General features: G+C 39.6%; 1 protein-coding gene across 1 annotated transcript in view; it reads left to right on the top strand.

Annotated features, from left to right (window-relative positions):
* Positions 1 to 8,862, top strand: part of LOC132882654 (MAM domain-containing glycosylphosphatidylinositol anchor protein 2-like) — a 555,131-nt gene extending 546,269 nt beyond the window's left edge. The window contains exons 15-16 of the mRNA XM_060915736.1: positions 2,169 to 2,302; positions 8,752 to 8,862. Coding sequence (XP_060771719.1) covers positions 2,169 to 2,302; positions 8,752 to 8,862 — 245 coding nt within the window. The remainder of the gene's footprint in view (positions 1 to 2,168; positions 2,303 to 8,751) is intronic.
* The last annotated feature ends 7,117 nt before the right edge of the window (positions 8,863 to 15,979 follow it).

Below are 15,979 nucleotides of genomic sequence, written 5' to 3'. Positions count from 1 at the left end.
GTAATGAACTGTTTTCACAGACGATGGTTTTCTGAAGTGTTCCTGAGCCCATACAGTGATTTCCACTACAGACACGTGTCTGCTTTTAATGCAGTGTCTCCTGAGGGCCTGAAGATCACAGGCATCCAATGTCAGTTTTCAGCCTTGTCTCTTGCATACAGAGATTTCTCCAGATTCTCTGAATCTTTTAATGATATTATGGACCATAGATGATGTGATCCACAGATTCTTTGCAGGTTTACATTGAGGAATGTAAAACTGCAAAGAATGTAAAACTTAAATTGTTGCACTGTTTGCCTATGCAGTCTTCCACAGAGCGGTGAACCCCTCCCCATCTTTACTTCTTAGAGACTCCGCCTCTCTGGGATGCTCTTTTTATAACCAATCATGTTATTGACCTGTTGCCAATTAAACTGATGAGTGTTTTTTTTTTTGTTGTTGTTGTTGTTTTTAAACATCATATAACTTTTCCAGTCTTTTGTTGTCCCTGTCCCCACTTTTTGAAACAGGTTGCTGACACTAATTCAAAATGAGCATATATTAAAAATATATATAAAATTGAATACAATAAATAAATAAAAGTTCTCAGTTTCAACATTTGATATGTTGGCTTTGTACCATTGTCAATGAAATATAGGGTGTCCATAATTTTCATCTAATCTCATCTCATTATCTCTAGCCGCTTTATCCTTCTACAGGGTCGCAGGCAAGCTGGAGCCTATCCCAGCTGACTATGGGCGAAAGGCGGGGTACACCCTGGACAAGTCGCCAGGTCATCACAGGGCTGACACATAGACACAGACAACCATTCACACTCACATTCACACCTACGCTCAATTTAGAGTCACCAGTTAACCTAACCTGCATGTCTTTGGACTGTGGGGGAAACCGGAGCACCCGGAGGAAACCCACACGGACACGGGGAGAACATGCAAACTCCACACAGAAAGGCCCTCGCCGGCCCCGGGGCTCGAACCCAGGACCTTCTTGCTGTGAGGCGACAGCGCTAACCACTACATCACCGTGCCGCCCCCATAATTTTCAAATCATCACATTCTGTTTGTATTTACAGTTAACACAGCATCGCAACTTTTTTAGAAATGGAGTTGTAAACAGAAGAGCACTTTAGAGGAAGTGAGACACAGAATATATCTAAATTCTATAGTGCATCATTCTGTATTCCACAGTGCATAGTACTGTAAAGTGCAATAATGAATATTTCCTGTGGTTATGGGAATATTTTTTAAAGCAAGACGGCCTTTCGATTTCATAAAATCGGTGAAATTTAGTTCACTCTGAAATGTGGTCATTGTGATATGTTTATTTCTGTAATATCTCAAAATATCAGGCCATTCTGCAGCTGGGAAGTTATTTAATTTGAGGGGATTAAAGCAAATAATGTGCATGAAATCACTCGCTTCGCGCAGTCAAGCAGACAGAGGAAGTCCGTGTGCGCATGCGCAGGTTTACCTTCTTCTTTTGGGTTTTACGGCAGCTGGCATCCACAGTGTTGCATTACTGCCATCTACAGGTTTACCTTTGAGCGTGCACTGACAGTTCCATCATTCTGTCGCTAAACGAACAGCTGATCACACCGAGGTGCTCTCTGAGCGCCGATATTTATTAGTTTGGTCCTGCGTTTCCTTTCCTTCGTATATAACATAACGTATTTTCTTCTCGCTTTCCATTACTGTAGTCAGTCTTTCACGTTTCATTTGCACACTCACGTCCTCCATTTTTCTTTCCTGTTTCAAATTTTTATCCCACAATGCCTTGCATGAATGGAGAAAGCCCACCATGTGATGCATGACGTAGTAGCTTGAATTGGGTCATGGTGAAGCAGGAAAAAATAGCGGAGAATTTAGGGCCATGTGGCCTTAAATTCATTAATCGTTCCGTTTAAAAAATAATAATAATTAAAAAAAATAAAATTGGAAGTCTGTGATTTGAATTCAGTAACTCTCAGTCCACTAAACAAAAATAATTAGGTGTCAGGGAAAATTCTTTATATGACCTAAACTTGAAAAATCTGAAAGGCCGTCTAGCTTTAAGTAGTATTTTTAGTTTTTAACCCTATTATAATTTGTCATTATTCATCATGTGGACCTATTTATGGAGATCGTGTGGATTTATATTCTTCAACAAGAGATGTAAATAATTCTCTTCAGGCACTCTGAATGCGTTCATGAAACAGAAAGGTCAAGCTACTTCAGATGCTGGTCCAGTCTGGTCACTCAGTGGGAATCAGGACGATCGGTGGAAACAGGCCAAAATCAGCATCCACCCCACTGCATCCTTTCAGGTAACACACTGACTGATCAGCAGTCTGATGTCTCATCTCACTTATATTGCTTCTAATCACTGTCTGAGTTTCCTAGGGTACTCATGTGGCAATTGCAACAGTGGGTTTAAACAGATTTTGAAAACTCATGCATAGACACACAAGTTTAAAACGTTTACCTTTGCATGTTTAATGCAGCATATTCAGTATTGGAACATTTTTTTGTGCGCTTTTTTGTCAAAATGTCAATCGTATTTACAGAAACTTTGTCAACATTTCTGATCATCGTATTTTTACACTGACGATTACTCCCACAGATAAGTAACTGAAATATTCTGTGATTTTGATTCTCTCTTGCCTTATTACAGAAACATCCTGACTATGTATGAAGCTCTGAAATCCTTTCTTATATATTGATTAACCATGATCACTTCACTTAGGATCTCATTTAGGACAATGTGTTACAGTATAACAATTCTTCACTTCCTTATTTTAACTCTGCATAGTAAATGGGCATTGCAGAAGTATACTATCTTGACAAAATCCCCTAAAAATGTCTGAACTCGTTCTAAAGTTTCTGTTTCAACTGTTAGCTGTTAATGTTAAGGCCCAGTCACACAGCCAAAACTTACGATTTACGCATGAATTGCGCATAAATTTCGAGTCGTGCGTGATTCATCAGTGCTGTGCGTAATTCATAAGTTTTTTTGACGTGGAGCATCAGTAGTTGTCAGTGGATGTTCGACGAATCGGGTTTGTGCGCGATTCCAGGTTTTGAGCTGCTCAAAAATATTGATCACGCACAAGTATGCGCGATTGTGCGCCGTTTAACGTAATTCGTGCGTCCTTTGCCGTAGTTCTGACGCGGACAATGCGCGACATATGCGTGGACCGTTAGTGGTTGATCGCAAGAAATTTACCGCTACCGCGCACGTCGATGACTTTTCACTGACGAATAACGCACATATCACGCATGTCTCGCTGTAGTAACACGTACATTTCACTGATATCCACTGACAATCACTGACAAAAAAGTATTAATGCATAAAACACTTGATCCATGCGCGCTCTATGCGTCGTTCATCAGTGCTAGTGTGCGGTTCATGCGTGCTTATACGTGGTTCATACGCAGTTTACGCGTGGAGTGTTCGTCAATAAAAACCAGAAATTGTCCCTCTTTTGACCCTATGCGCTGATGTGCGTGATTTGTAAGTGATTGTAAGTGATTTGTACGTAGTTCATGCGCAATTAATCGGTGATTTTCGACCACGCACACCCCCAAAAAATGGTCAATTTCTCCACTGACAATCACGCACAAGCCAACTTTATACGTGATTTATACGTGATTTATGCGTGATCGGCTGTGTGACTGGGCCTTTACCTTTGCTTATCGCACTTGTAAAGGTGGAGCAAAACAAGGTTCTGTGACTTAATAAAAATGTTTTATTTTTTCATCCTGGCTGCTATCAGTATTGAAAATCAATGCTGTTTGGACTAAGTCATTTAATTTAATTTAATTTTTATTGTGTTGGCTGTCTAGCTGTAACAAGTTTGTCTTCATATTGGATTTGTGTGTGTTTATCACAGTAAACAAAATGAAGTAAATGGTACTATCCAGTGTTGTAGTCTAGTCACTAAACCTCGAGTGTGAATCCAGTCTTGAGTCCCCAGTGTTCAAGTCTGAGTCAAGTAAAAATAATTTGAGTCGAGTCCACAATTGATCCGAGTCGAGTCCGAGAGCAACACTCCAACCGCACCATTTGACGGTGGCTGTTTTAGCGCCATTAACATTAGTTTGTTCTTGAACATGCCATATGAACAGGTGAATGTGCTTCTCTTTATCAGGGAGTGTGAAGTATTCTGTCAGAGATGGTTGGGAGGCGGATGCAAGTGCAGAAGGTGTGTTTATTAATACAAGTGAAGACGGTAAACAATCCAGGACGACAGGCAAAATCGTAAAACAGTGAAACAGGCGGTAGGTCAAGCGAGGCACAAACAGGCTATCGTAGACTCGGCAGAACCAAAGACGAGAAACAGAAAATCAGGGATCAGGAAACCAAATAAGGAAATAAGGCTCGGTAATGTATCAGCAACACAACTCAATACTTCACAAAGTAAGTGCACTTTCACAGTTTTTATATTGGCGTGCTGATTGCGTCTTAATCCTGTGCAGGTGCAAGTTGTTTATGGCGCGCACGAGAGAGTCCACTTGGAGCACATGCTGTCCGGAGTCTATCTGATGGACACACCAAGGCGCACAAGTGTGATACTCTTGCATGAGATTAGTACAAATTTAATGTTACAAAAAATAAAGAAAAAATCCAAGTCCTCGTCTCCAGTTTACGATTCCGAATACAGTTAATGCACGAGTCCGAGTCCAAGTTATCAGTGCTCAAGTCAAGTCACGAGTCCTTAAAATTAGGGTATGAGTTGGACTCGAGTCTGAGTCCTGGACTCAAGTACTACAAGCCTGGTACTATCATCTTTTAAGAAATGACCCAGTCACGTGAAGCTTATTGCTTCGTTATATACGACAACATTTATGCTCACCCCTCTCTTGCTTGCCATTTGTTTATTTGGAAACAGCTGTCTTTAAAGTCCAAGATTCATTACAATTAAAATACATATTTATATGTCAAAATGACTGTATAACCTGGTTTAAAAATACTTAGTTAGTTTTCTTGATCTTTAATCAAATTGTGCTCATTAGTGCAGCTTCAAACTGTGGTTACTTCAGCAATACCTGCAATCAAGTTGCAGTATCCTGCTAGCTTCCTTCGTTTTGTTTGTTTGTTTTGGACGATACCTTTGAGTCCTATTTGGACACGTCTTCAATGATGAACCCAGTGTTTCAGGTTTTTAATCATTAGACACCCTCACCTGGGCAACCCAGCCAGGGGTGATCAGCCCCCGACTTGTGTCCAAGTGACACACTGCTCCACGGATCCCCCATCCGGATCCACAGCCACCATGACACCTTTTCAACAGCCTCCAGAATGTTTTTGGTGGCTCTTCTATGCTGTAGTCATTTAACACCAAGGAGTTTGAGCGTCCGGACCAATGAGCAGTCAGCAAATCCCTGGCACCCAACCTCAACTGGCTCACAGTGGGCTCTCTAGCCATTGCTCTTACACTCTCTGACCATCTGTAAGTATTTGGCCAACCTTTTACACTCATTGGCTTCTTCAGTTCAGTCTTTCCAGGGGACAGTCAGTTCCAGTAGGACCACTTGTTTCATTAACTCCGATATAAGCGCTACATCTGGGCAGAATGAAGTGGTTATGATGTTCTAGGTCGACTTGAAGCTGCCATTTTTGTGCCGTGGACAGAAGCCCTCCCGAGGAGTTGAACTGATGTTGAGCTTGCTCCCCAAATCTGATGAAGGTGATGGACCGTTTGGGGGCATGCTGATGCTTGCTGTTCTGAATCACTGTACTGTGCTGACAACAAGCTGTCAGAAAAAGAAAAAAAAAGTGTAGTAAAAGCAATGTTGTGCCCACTGTGTTCTTTCACAGAGGGACAGTACAACTCAGACTGGCAGCCAAGGAAAGGCAAGAATGAAAAGCATTTAGATTCCAATGAGATCTACTGTATAGTGATATTTTTGCAAAGGAAAATGTGCATGCATTCGTAATCATTATTTAAAAGTGTTTTTGCCTTTATATGGTAGCTTCATAAGCTCTGAGGAACTGTCACTTCTGTTGATATAATACCCACAGTTAAATTGGTTTCATTTTTAACATTCATAATTTCAATGCAAACGTTATTCTAACACAGCCTGTGGAAAGGTTTTTATGGATGTAGATTGTATGGTAATATCTGATTTATTTATTTTGCAGATAGGTTATATTTCAAGCCTTTTTTTTTTTTTTTAGTTGGACATCAAACAATATAGAACATCTGGTTTTAATAACACTGATGTTCTTCACATGGCTATAAAATGATTAAGAAATGAACATAATGCAAAGAGTTGCAAAAGTTTAAGTTTCATGGTCGTATTGCCAGAAGCACCTGCTAATGTTCAACTCTGTTGGCTAATGATGTTCTTTAGTGTTCTGCCTGATGAAGGGTCCAAGTTTCTAGGGAAGAATTACAGTAGTGGTTTCCTGTTGCCTTCTACTGGATTATTATAGAGGTTTTCTCCTCTCAACCACACACACATTCACACCTATACCGTAGGTAATTTAGAGCCACCAATTAACCTAACCTGCATGTCTCTGGACTGTAGGGGAAACCAGAGCACCCAGAGGAAACCCACATAGACACGGGGAGAACATGCAAACTCCACTCAGAAAGGCCCCATCAGTCACGAACACAGAACCTTCTTGTTGTTAGGTGACAGTGCTAACCACTACACCACCGTGCCACCCTGGTTAATATTAAAAGTCCAATAATATGCAGCTTAACTGCTAGCATCTATTGATATTGCTAGCTTCCATGTTAATGCCTTGGAGACTGGCAGATGAAGGGTTGAGTACCGTACAACCAGTGCCATGAAATGAGCAGTATGATGCTGCGTATGACTTTGGATAAATTCACATGCAAGTAGATATTTTGATATGGGATGGAATTCGCTGAACAAATACAATGTCTCATGCATTTTTCTAACAGACATTAAAGTGATGAAAAACAAACAAAAAAAAACCCTTTCATGATTACACTAACTTATAATAAAGAAACTATGATTTATTTATATATATCAGTGGCGGCTGGTAGTCTTTCAAACAGGGGAGGCTGGTCGGTTACGATATTTCCAGATTTTAAAAGAAAAAACACATCAATTTTGCCCATACTCTTGCCCCTGATCTGGCTGATTGTTGGCAGCGTCACAAACTGTGAAATAACAGGTTCTTTTGGCCCATTAGCCTACTGTCCAATATACATGATGGTGGTGTTGGGGGGGGGTGTATATTTTAACATTTTATATTTAAAAATTGTGGCATGTTGTTTAAAAATTGACCTCGGCTGTGTTTTTGTTTAAAAATGTTTTCCAAATTGTAGCGGTGTTTAATTCATATCCAGAAAAACATATATTCCAATATAATATACTCAGCATAAACATTTTAAATAGATTCTATATTTTTGGTCCATCCATGACATATTACTAAAGTAGCCTATTTACTGTTGTTGATGTGGGTCACTTGCTGTTAGCCAATTCACTTTCTCGTACCAGGAGAGCTGAAAGGAACGAGTATTATTCCCTACCTTTTTCACCAAGTCAATTTGAGGCATTGGTCTACCCTGCTCTTTAATTTTAATTTTTTCCTCGAAAGGAAGACTGGCAAATGGCTTCGCCAAAATTAAATCAGCAATGCTTGGCATCCGTGCGCAGCTTTCTTGCTCGCTGACTAGCCCCCTCAAGTTCAAGTTCAGTCACTCAAATAAACGAAATTTCTGGAACTAAGATAGCAAACTTGACAACACTATATTTACACTTTATTTACAATGAAAATATATACAAACTAAAAAAGCTGGTAGAAACCGTATGTAATGAATGAAATTGAAATGTAAGCCGATCTCTTACAATACACCACAGCACTTGCGAATCCGCATGGGACTGAACTGATGTTGCCAGATACTGCTGACGTTATCCAGCCCAAAATATGTTCAAAACCCGCCAAAATGCACTTAAAATCGCCCAATTGGGCGGGAAACCGCCCAATCTGGCAACACTGTACCGCTGCCTGTCTATATTTGAAACGAGCTGTCAATCAAAGAAAATATCCGGCCGCTTTCACCAATCACCAGTCTCCTCGCGGAAACTGCCATGTCCCTCCCATGTGAGGCTCGGAGTCTGTGGGCGGGCATTTTCGCAGTATTTGTCCAATAACCGTCTTGCATTTTGAGATTGAAAAGCGCATAGCTCCCAAATGCCGTTGAAGTCCATTGAGGCTGGGAGTCCGTGAGACTCCGTGGGCGGGCGTTTTCGCAGTATTTGTCCAATAATTGTCTTGCATTTTGAGATTGACAAGCACAGAGCTCCCAATCCACTGAGGCTGGGCTGCATCGCGCTGTCACGAGGGGGAAAAACTCACGCACACATTAGGCGAACTGGGGAAAGTTATAACGGAATGATTTCGCACTGTAGTTGGGTTGAGCACATATATTTCTATGATTCTGGATCTGAAATAGCAATGTTATAAGGTCGGCTATAACATAAGCCTAGCGCAATTCATCCTACACGATGTTCATCATTTTTAGAGGAGGCTGAGCCTCCCTCGTTGTCTTAGAGTAATCGCCCGTGATATATATGTGTGTGTGTGTGTGTGTGTGTGTGTGTGTGTGTGTGTACTGTACTGTAGTATCACATGGTATCTGATGTTGGTATTGGAGCATATTTTATTCCTGGAGTCCCAGTATTTATGCATCCCTAATTTAAACCATGTTTTTATTGCATAATGCTCATATATAATCTCATATTAGTTACGTGGTACATAATTTTGCTGCATTTTGTTTCTGCCTTTACACAGGTGATCTTTGAAGGCATTCGAGGCCCAGGGATTGAGGGGGACATTGCAATTGATGATGTCACTCTCGAAGAGGGGGAGTGTCCTGACCCTCCATCCAATCGTATGTATTAAAGACACTGCTTTAGTAAAGGCCCCTAATTACATTAATGTGTGTGAGTGCTGGAATTAGTTGTACCTGTTGGAGGTCTGTGATTGCACTTGCAGACAAATAGAGAGAGAGAAAAAAAAACAGAAGTCAAGACAAAGTAATGGCCTGGAATTGATTAAGCTATTGAAAGAGAAATAAAGATTTTGTTCTTCTCAGCTTTTACTTTTCTGAAATCCATGAAACAGTCTGGCTATGTGACTTGGCTTTTCTTTTCTAAAAAAAAATCCTCAACCAGATAAACCAGAACAGAGTTTTTCTGTCTTTCATTTTTTCATTTGATTGATACACTTTGGCTGGAATAACCCTTACCCATAACTACCTCGTCGCTTGTTTACCACAATGCATTATGGTCGATACCCGGGGTCAGCTCTGCCGTATAGGTTACTTTCACCTTTGTTAAACACTGCATTGTTCTGTCTAACTGGTTTTAACCATGCCACCTAAAGTGAACTTCTGTGTGCCTAACTGTGTCTCCACAACAAAGATAACACCTCATTTGAGCTTTTATCAGTTGCCAGTCAAGAAGAAGAGAAGAAAGAAATGGATAAGTTTAATCTGCAATGAAAACCTTCGACCTGAATCGAAATGGACGAGTGTTTGTAGTTTATATTTCTCTCGTGGGAAAAAGACATACTTAAACTATGACCCAGCGATATTTCCATGGTCTGAGGAACAGCCCTCGGTTATAGATGATTATAACAATCGACACTGTTCATCGTCTGACACTAGCGATATTCCATAGCCTGTAAAGCGAAGAACCATTCTTCGGCCTTTGCCTCTCGACGTACCGAAGCACTCGGCAGCCGAACGAGCCTGTCGGATGGATAAAATTCCCAAACCACGAAGGGTTCTCTTTCGGGTATGCATAATGTTCAGTGTACTTCACTAGCGGCATTTATTTAAGTAAATGCATTTATACTGAACATGGCACGGCAGATCAGCGGGTTTCTAAAGATTTTTTTTTTTTTGTAATGTTTTCTGATATCAAGTTTTATTTAACTAATCACTCATTTATAAATGTTTTAATAAGACATTCTGAGATTTGATGTTATTGCTGTTCAGTTGTAGACTCGGTCAATCTCTAGGTTGTACGAATTCTTGTCACTTACGGTATGTCTTACCTTCTCACCAAGCTTGATTCGGATTTTCCTGCTCAACATGTTATCCACCTCTTTACATCACCAATTTCATTGTCTTCCACGACAGAGCACGGCAAATTCGCTCCTCTCACATCGCTCTCATGTAAAATTAATCTAACATCTGCAATATTGCACAGCTACCGACCCCGGCTATCCCCCATAATGCATTGCAGTAAAGAATTGATGGCGTAGTTATGCGTGGGCGCTATTGTTTTCATGAGGAATATGTCATAAAGTTGTCTAAAAAAGCATTTTAGTAGTGCACAACTCTAAAATTCTATAAGAAATGTTTATTAGAGTCCTTTATTTGATCAAAATCTAAATCGCTTGTTTGTTTGTTTGTTTGTTTGTTTGTTTGTTTGTTTCTTCCTTCTACCCCTTTCCTTCTCTTGTCATCAGATATCGGGTCAAAGGCGTCATTCCGAGTGACACATATATGGCCTTTATGCCCTGCCCTGGCTTTCACACTGTTTCAAGGTCTTAGGTGACCACCTCGCTGAGTGGAGACTGGTGGCACTGTCCAAGGCCGTGATCCCATACCCTCAATATAATCACCAAAGATTCACATTTTCAGATGACTAAGAGGGAAACAGGACTGTCTCAATATGGATTATCAGACATAAAATCATGAAAAATGGAAAAAAAAAGACAAAAATTAGAAAGGATTTGATGTATCAACTGAAAACAATCTGCAAACTATTTTGCTGTAAGATGCTCCCAAGGACTTGGATGAGAGCACCTTACTGATGGAGTAGCATGAGGCAGGGCTCGTGTGAAGGGCTCCCACGCAGATCTGAGGACAGTTTGTAAAGCACAAGGACAACTTTGCCAGCTGGCAGTAAAAAAAAAACAACAACAACAAAAAAAAACTCATTATAAAGGTGGGGAAATGACAGGTGGTGGCAGTCTCCACCAGCTCTTTATGAACACCTTTCAATGGACAGGAACAATCCTTCCTGTCCTTCATTGTATATTCAGACCGTATTAGCTTTTTTCTCCACATCCAGCCCTGATCCACATGATTTAAGATTCTTTTGGCTTGGTGCTTTAGAACATATGAAAAACTTTGGCAAAAAAAAAATAAAAAATACTCATATCTGCTTTATATCCCAACCTGGGTAGCGGCCTGTTTTGATTTTCAACACTGTGCTCACATCCACTAGTGGCAGGCCAGAAGTAGGAGACCAGGCCAAAGGAGCTAATGAGCGCCTGATGAAGGAGGGCAGAAGAGAAGAGAAGAGAAGAGAAGAGAAGAGAAGAGAAGAGAAGAGAAGAGAAGAGAAGAGAAGTGCAGAAGCCTGAAGCAGAAGGCCATGGAGGAATACAAAAACAGGTTTCGAAAATGCTCCTCTTTTCACTTTGTCGAGAACATTAACAACTTTGGAGCCACTTTTTTGCCATGAAATACAAAGTGCCTTCAGATTATGAGCAGAATTGCGAGCCTGGCCGTTAACACCAAACGTGTAACGTCAATATTTCTAACGTCACCGTTGGGCTATTTTGTATGATTATTTTGCTCCTTCAAGTGCTGATTTGAATGGTGGTGGAGGTGGAAGGTGGTTCCAGAAGTCAGCACAAGACCTAGACCTGCCTGTAACTTGCAGATTTAGCAAAGTCCCAAACTAAACACAAGTAACTATGTTCTCTACCATAAGAGCAGAAGTGTCTTTGACTGCACTCAGTGTCACATAGTCATTGTGCTGCCTTCAGAATCGGCAGGTTACTGCGCTATCGGTCGGAAAGGTACATGGAGACATAGTCAGCCTGCCATGTCATTGCTTTACATGGACGCTCATCAAGTGGGCCTTAGAACAGTAAGAGATAACTCCAACACCATGGAGGTGAATGCAGGAGGCAGAGCCTGCACAGGATAAGGCCTACTATCCCTACTCACACCTCTGCCATTTATACTGAACAGTGTGCATTCTGAAAGAAAAAAAAAAGGATGATATTCATAATAAAATATTTTATTACACTAGCGAGAATGTTTCTCTGATTTTACACAAACTGTGAAAATAAACTTTGGAAGAAATTTACCTGAAAGCGACCATAACCAGCTGGTTTTTAAAAACATATTCAAAAGAAAGAAAGAAAGAAAGAAAGAAAGAAAGAAAATAATATTTGCGTATATTGTTGGTTATGAATAATGTTTTGAGGAGCTGTGTCTTGTTTCTTATTTTTTATGTTAAAGCTGTTATGACTTTTAGCTTTGTTTAATTCTTGTTGTCTCCCTTGCATTGCTGAAATATCAAAATGGTTGGAAACATGTTGAATAAGTTGGTTTGGTAAATGTAAACAAACCTGTATATGTAAAGAAGCTCTGTTAATCAAGGTTTATATGAAATGTTTATGTATGAATACAGGAAGCACAATATTTAAGGTTCCACATTAAAAAGACGGTTTTAATTCATGTATGTGACTTTCTATTTGCAAAGCCAAGAATATGAAATTTGGGGATGTAATTTTCTATTTGAATTTCCTCTTGTCTTACCAGAAAACTCCTTTTTATTAAAACGTTCAAAATATTACTCGTATTTGGTCATTAGTATGTCTTGAAAGAGGCCTGTTCGAAACCTTCCATCTTGGCTTTCATCTTCCATCGTAACTGAGGGAAAATCTGAACGCAGAAATAAAGTCCTGGACAAAAGGTACTGATATCATTTAAGACCTTCATAGTCTTGGTTTTGTCAGTGTGTAGGTCACATATATGTTCTGGTATATGCAGTGTAAAATAGGTGTGCTAGGAACCAGATACAATACATGTTGACAATGTGACCAAACCAGAGTACAATGACTGACAGTCATTACAGGACATAATGAATACTGCTTTCAGTTCGATTGGCAGAATACGGCAGATGCCCTTCCCCAGTGTCCATCAAAAATATCCTCATGCTAGTACAAATAGGACAGGGTCTAAGAATATAGTACAATTAAGCTAAAACCTTTAGCTGATGGTCGATGAAGGCCATTTTAGAGCTCAGGTCGATTTGCACTGCTATTACAAGCTTTTTTTTTTAGCATCAGATAAAAACAATTACAATGTAGGCACGCCTAACTGACAAAATGACACCCAAATAACATCACCATTGAAGGCAATAACTTGTTATCCCCACTGGCCAAAAGGCCCAAATGGGGTATTATGTCGTGGCGATTTCCGTCTGTCCGTCCATCCGTCCGTCCTGGGAAGGGTGCTCACTTTCTGAAATCAACTCCTCTCACAATCTGTGGAGGAATTTCATTTTGTTAAATATGGTCACATTTTACCAGAGTTACAGCCCTTGATTAACAAAATTATCATTTGACAATTTCATGTGTGTGTTTTCCTTCTGAAATCGACTCCTCTCACAATTGTTGGAGGAACTTCACCAAACTTGGCAAAAGGCATTGTTATATCTCATTAGTACGCATATTGTTATTTTGTTCAATTCGGTCACATTTGACCAGAGTTGCGGCCCTTGATTAACAACCCTGTGCTTTCACAATTTCATGAAGGTGTGCTCGCCTTCTGACATCAACTCCTCTCACAATTTTTGGACAAATTTCTCGAAGCTTGGCAAAAGACCTTGTGATATGACGGTAATATGCATATTGTGATTTAATTTCATTTGTGAAAATTTTACCAGAGTTTTGACCCTTGATTAAATAACTTGTACTTTGACAATTTCATGAGGGTGTACGTTCTTCTGAAATCAACTCCTCTCACAATTTGTTGAGGAATTTCACCAAACTTGGCAAAAGGCTTTGTTATATGACAGTTATACACATATTAAAATTTCATTTAATTTGGCCAAATTTTACCAGACTTATGCCCTTGATTATTAACTAACTTGCACTTTGGCAATTTCATTAAGGTATGCTTGCTTTCTGAAATTAACTTTCCTCACAATTTTTATCCCTGGCTGGCCAAAAGGCCCAAAGGAGGATTATGTCGTGGTGATGTCCATCCATCCCAGTAAGAGTACTCACATTCTGAAATCAACTCCTCTCACAATTTTTGGAGGAATTACACGAAACTTGGCAGGATTCTTTGTTAGATGATGGTAATATGCATATTCCAGTTTTGTTAAATTCAGTCACATTTTACCACAGTTATGGCATAGTTGCCAGCAGGGGATATTGTGCTCTCAGAGCACTCTTGTACATGGTTTGTTATATCAAGAAACCACAAAGTTACCAAGACATATTATACAGATACAAAAAATAATTTGAAGTGAATTTTGCAATTGGACTAAGTCATTATTACTATAAGTAATACTCACACCTCTCATTATTTCAGCAGTATTTTGTCAATGTGTGACTCCTCTGCTAATTGTATTAATTGTATCAACAGCATTCCTACATGGCCTTTCCTTCACCTAGTCCATACACTCGTTCATAATTAAAGAGTTTAATAATTGTTATTCTGCTTGATGTATATATGTGTACAAATAAAGGGAAAAGTAAAAAATGTTTTCATGTTATGAATAAAAGCCCAGTTGTTGTCAATTTCAAAATTACATGGGGGGGGGGGGGAATGAAAGGCAATTTCAATCTCATCAAGTGTTCAAGCCTGAGCATATGGAAGAAGGAGCTAGCCAAGATATGTATTAGTTATTTCCTGTCGAACCCCAATCTCAAATATGAGCCAAGATAGTAGTTCAGAAACCTGTTACCTCAATCTTGCTTGCACAATCCCATTTAAAAAGACTTAAAAAAAAAAAAGCTAGACGGCCTTTCAATTTCATAAAATCAGTGAAATTTAGTTCCCTCAGAAATGTGGTTGTTGCGATATATGTTTATTTCTGTAATATCTCAAAATATCAGGCCATTCTGTGGCTGGGAAGTTATTTAATTTGAGGGGATTAAAGCAAATAATGTGCATGAAATCGCTCGCTTCGCGCAGTCAAGCAGACAGAGGAAGTCCGTGTGCGCATGCGCAGGTTTACCTTCTTCTTTTGGGTTTTACAGCAGCTGGCATCCACAGTGTTGCATTACTGCCATCTACAGGTTTACCTTTGAGCGTGCACTGACAGTTCCATCATTCTGTCGCTAAACGAACAGCTGATCACACCGAGGTGCTCTCTGAGCGCCGATTTTTATTAGTTTGGTCCTGCGTTTTCTTTCCTTCGTATATAACATAACGTCTTTTCTTCTCGCTTTCCGTTACTGTTGTCGGTCTTTCACATTTCGTTCACACACTCATGTCTGACATTTTTCTCTCCTGTTTCAAATTTATATCCCACAATGCCTTGCGTGAATGGGGAAAGCCCACCACGTGATGCATGACGTAGTATCTTGTATTGAGTCATGGTGAAGCAGGAAAAAATAACAGAGAAGTTAGGGCCACGTGGGTGTCAGGGAAAATTCCTTTTATGACCTACACTTGAAAAATCTGAAAGGTAGTCTACCTTGAAAAAAATCTGTTCCAAATAAAAAAAAAGATCTTTATAATTACTTTTTGTGCACATAGTAAATACAATAGCCTATTTGGCATCACATCAAAGTCTCAATGTTTTTTAAAGTTTTGCTTTTCATTTTTAAATTATAGCTATTTAGATCAGATAAAAAAAGTGTTTTAATGATCTTTCACGGATTTCTCTCTCAGCTCAGATAAAATAACCTGACAACATTTCAGAAAGTGCTTTCTGTTTTCCCCCAAAACACCTGGCTATAAAACACTGTGTGTATCTCATTACTTCACCCAAGGATACCAGTGTGCTTTAATCACTTAAAATACTTTATCTGCCATTAACAGAAGGGCTTTTAAAATAATATTCTTTAAATTATGTGGCTCAGTCCAAGGCAAATAATGGTAATTTGCAGCTATTAATATTGATAGTGTGACCTGGTCCTCTATTCCCTCCAGTTGTGTACTCTCCCTGAACATATTACAAATGACCGAATGAAAAGTTTCAGAGTGTATTGACTCTATGACAACTTCCTGTACTGACATATGATCATT

This window comes from Neoarius graeffei, chromosome 3, assembly GCF_027579695.1.
Source record: "Neoarius graeffei isolate fNeoGra1 chromosome 3, fNeoGra1.pri, whole genome shotgun sequence".
Classification (NCBI taxonomy): Eukaryota; Metazoa; Chordata; class Actinopteri; order Siluriformes; family Ariidae; genus Neoarius; species Neoarius graeffei.
This window is presented reverse-complemented; position numbering and strand designations above follow the sequence as displayed.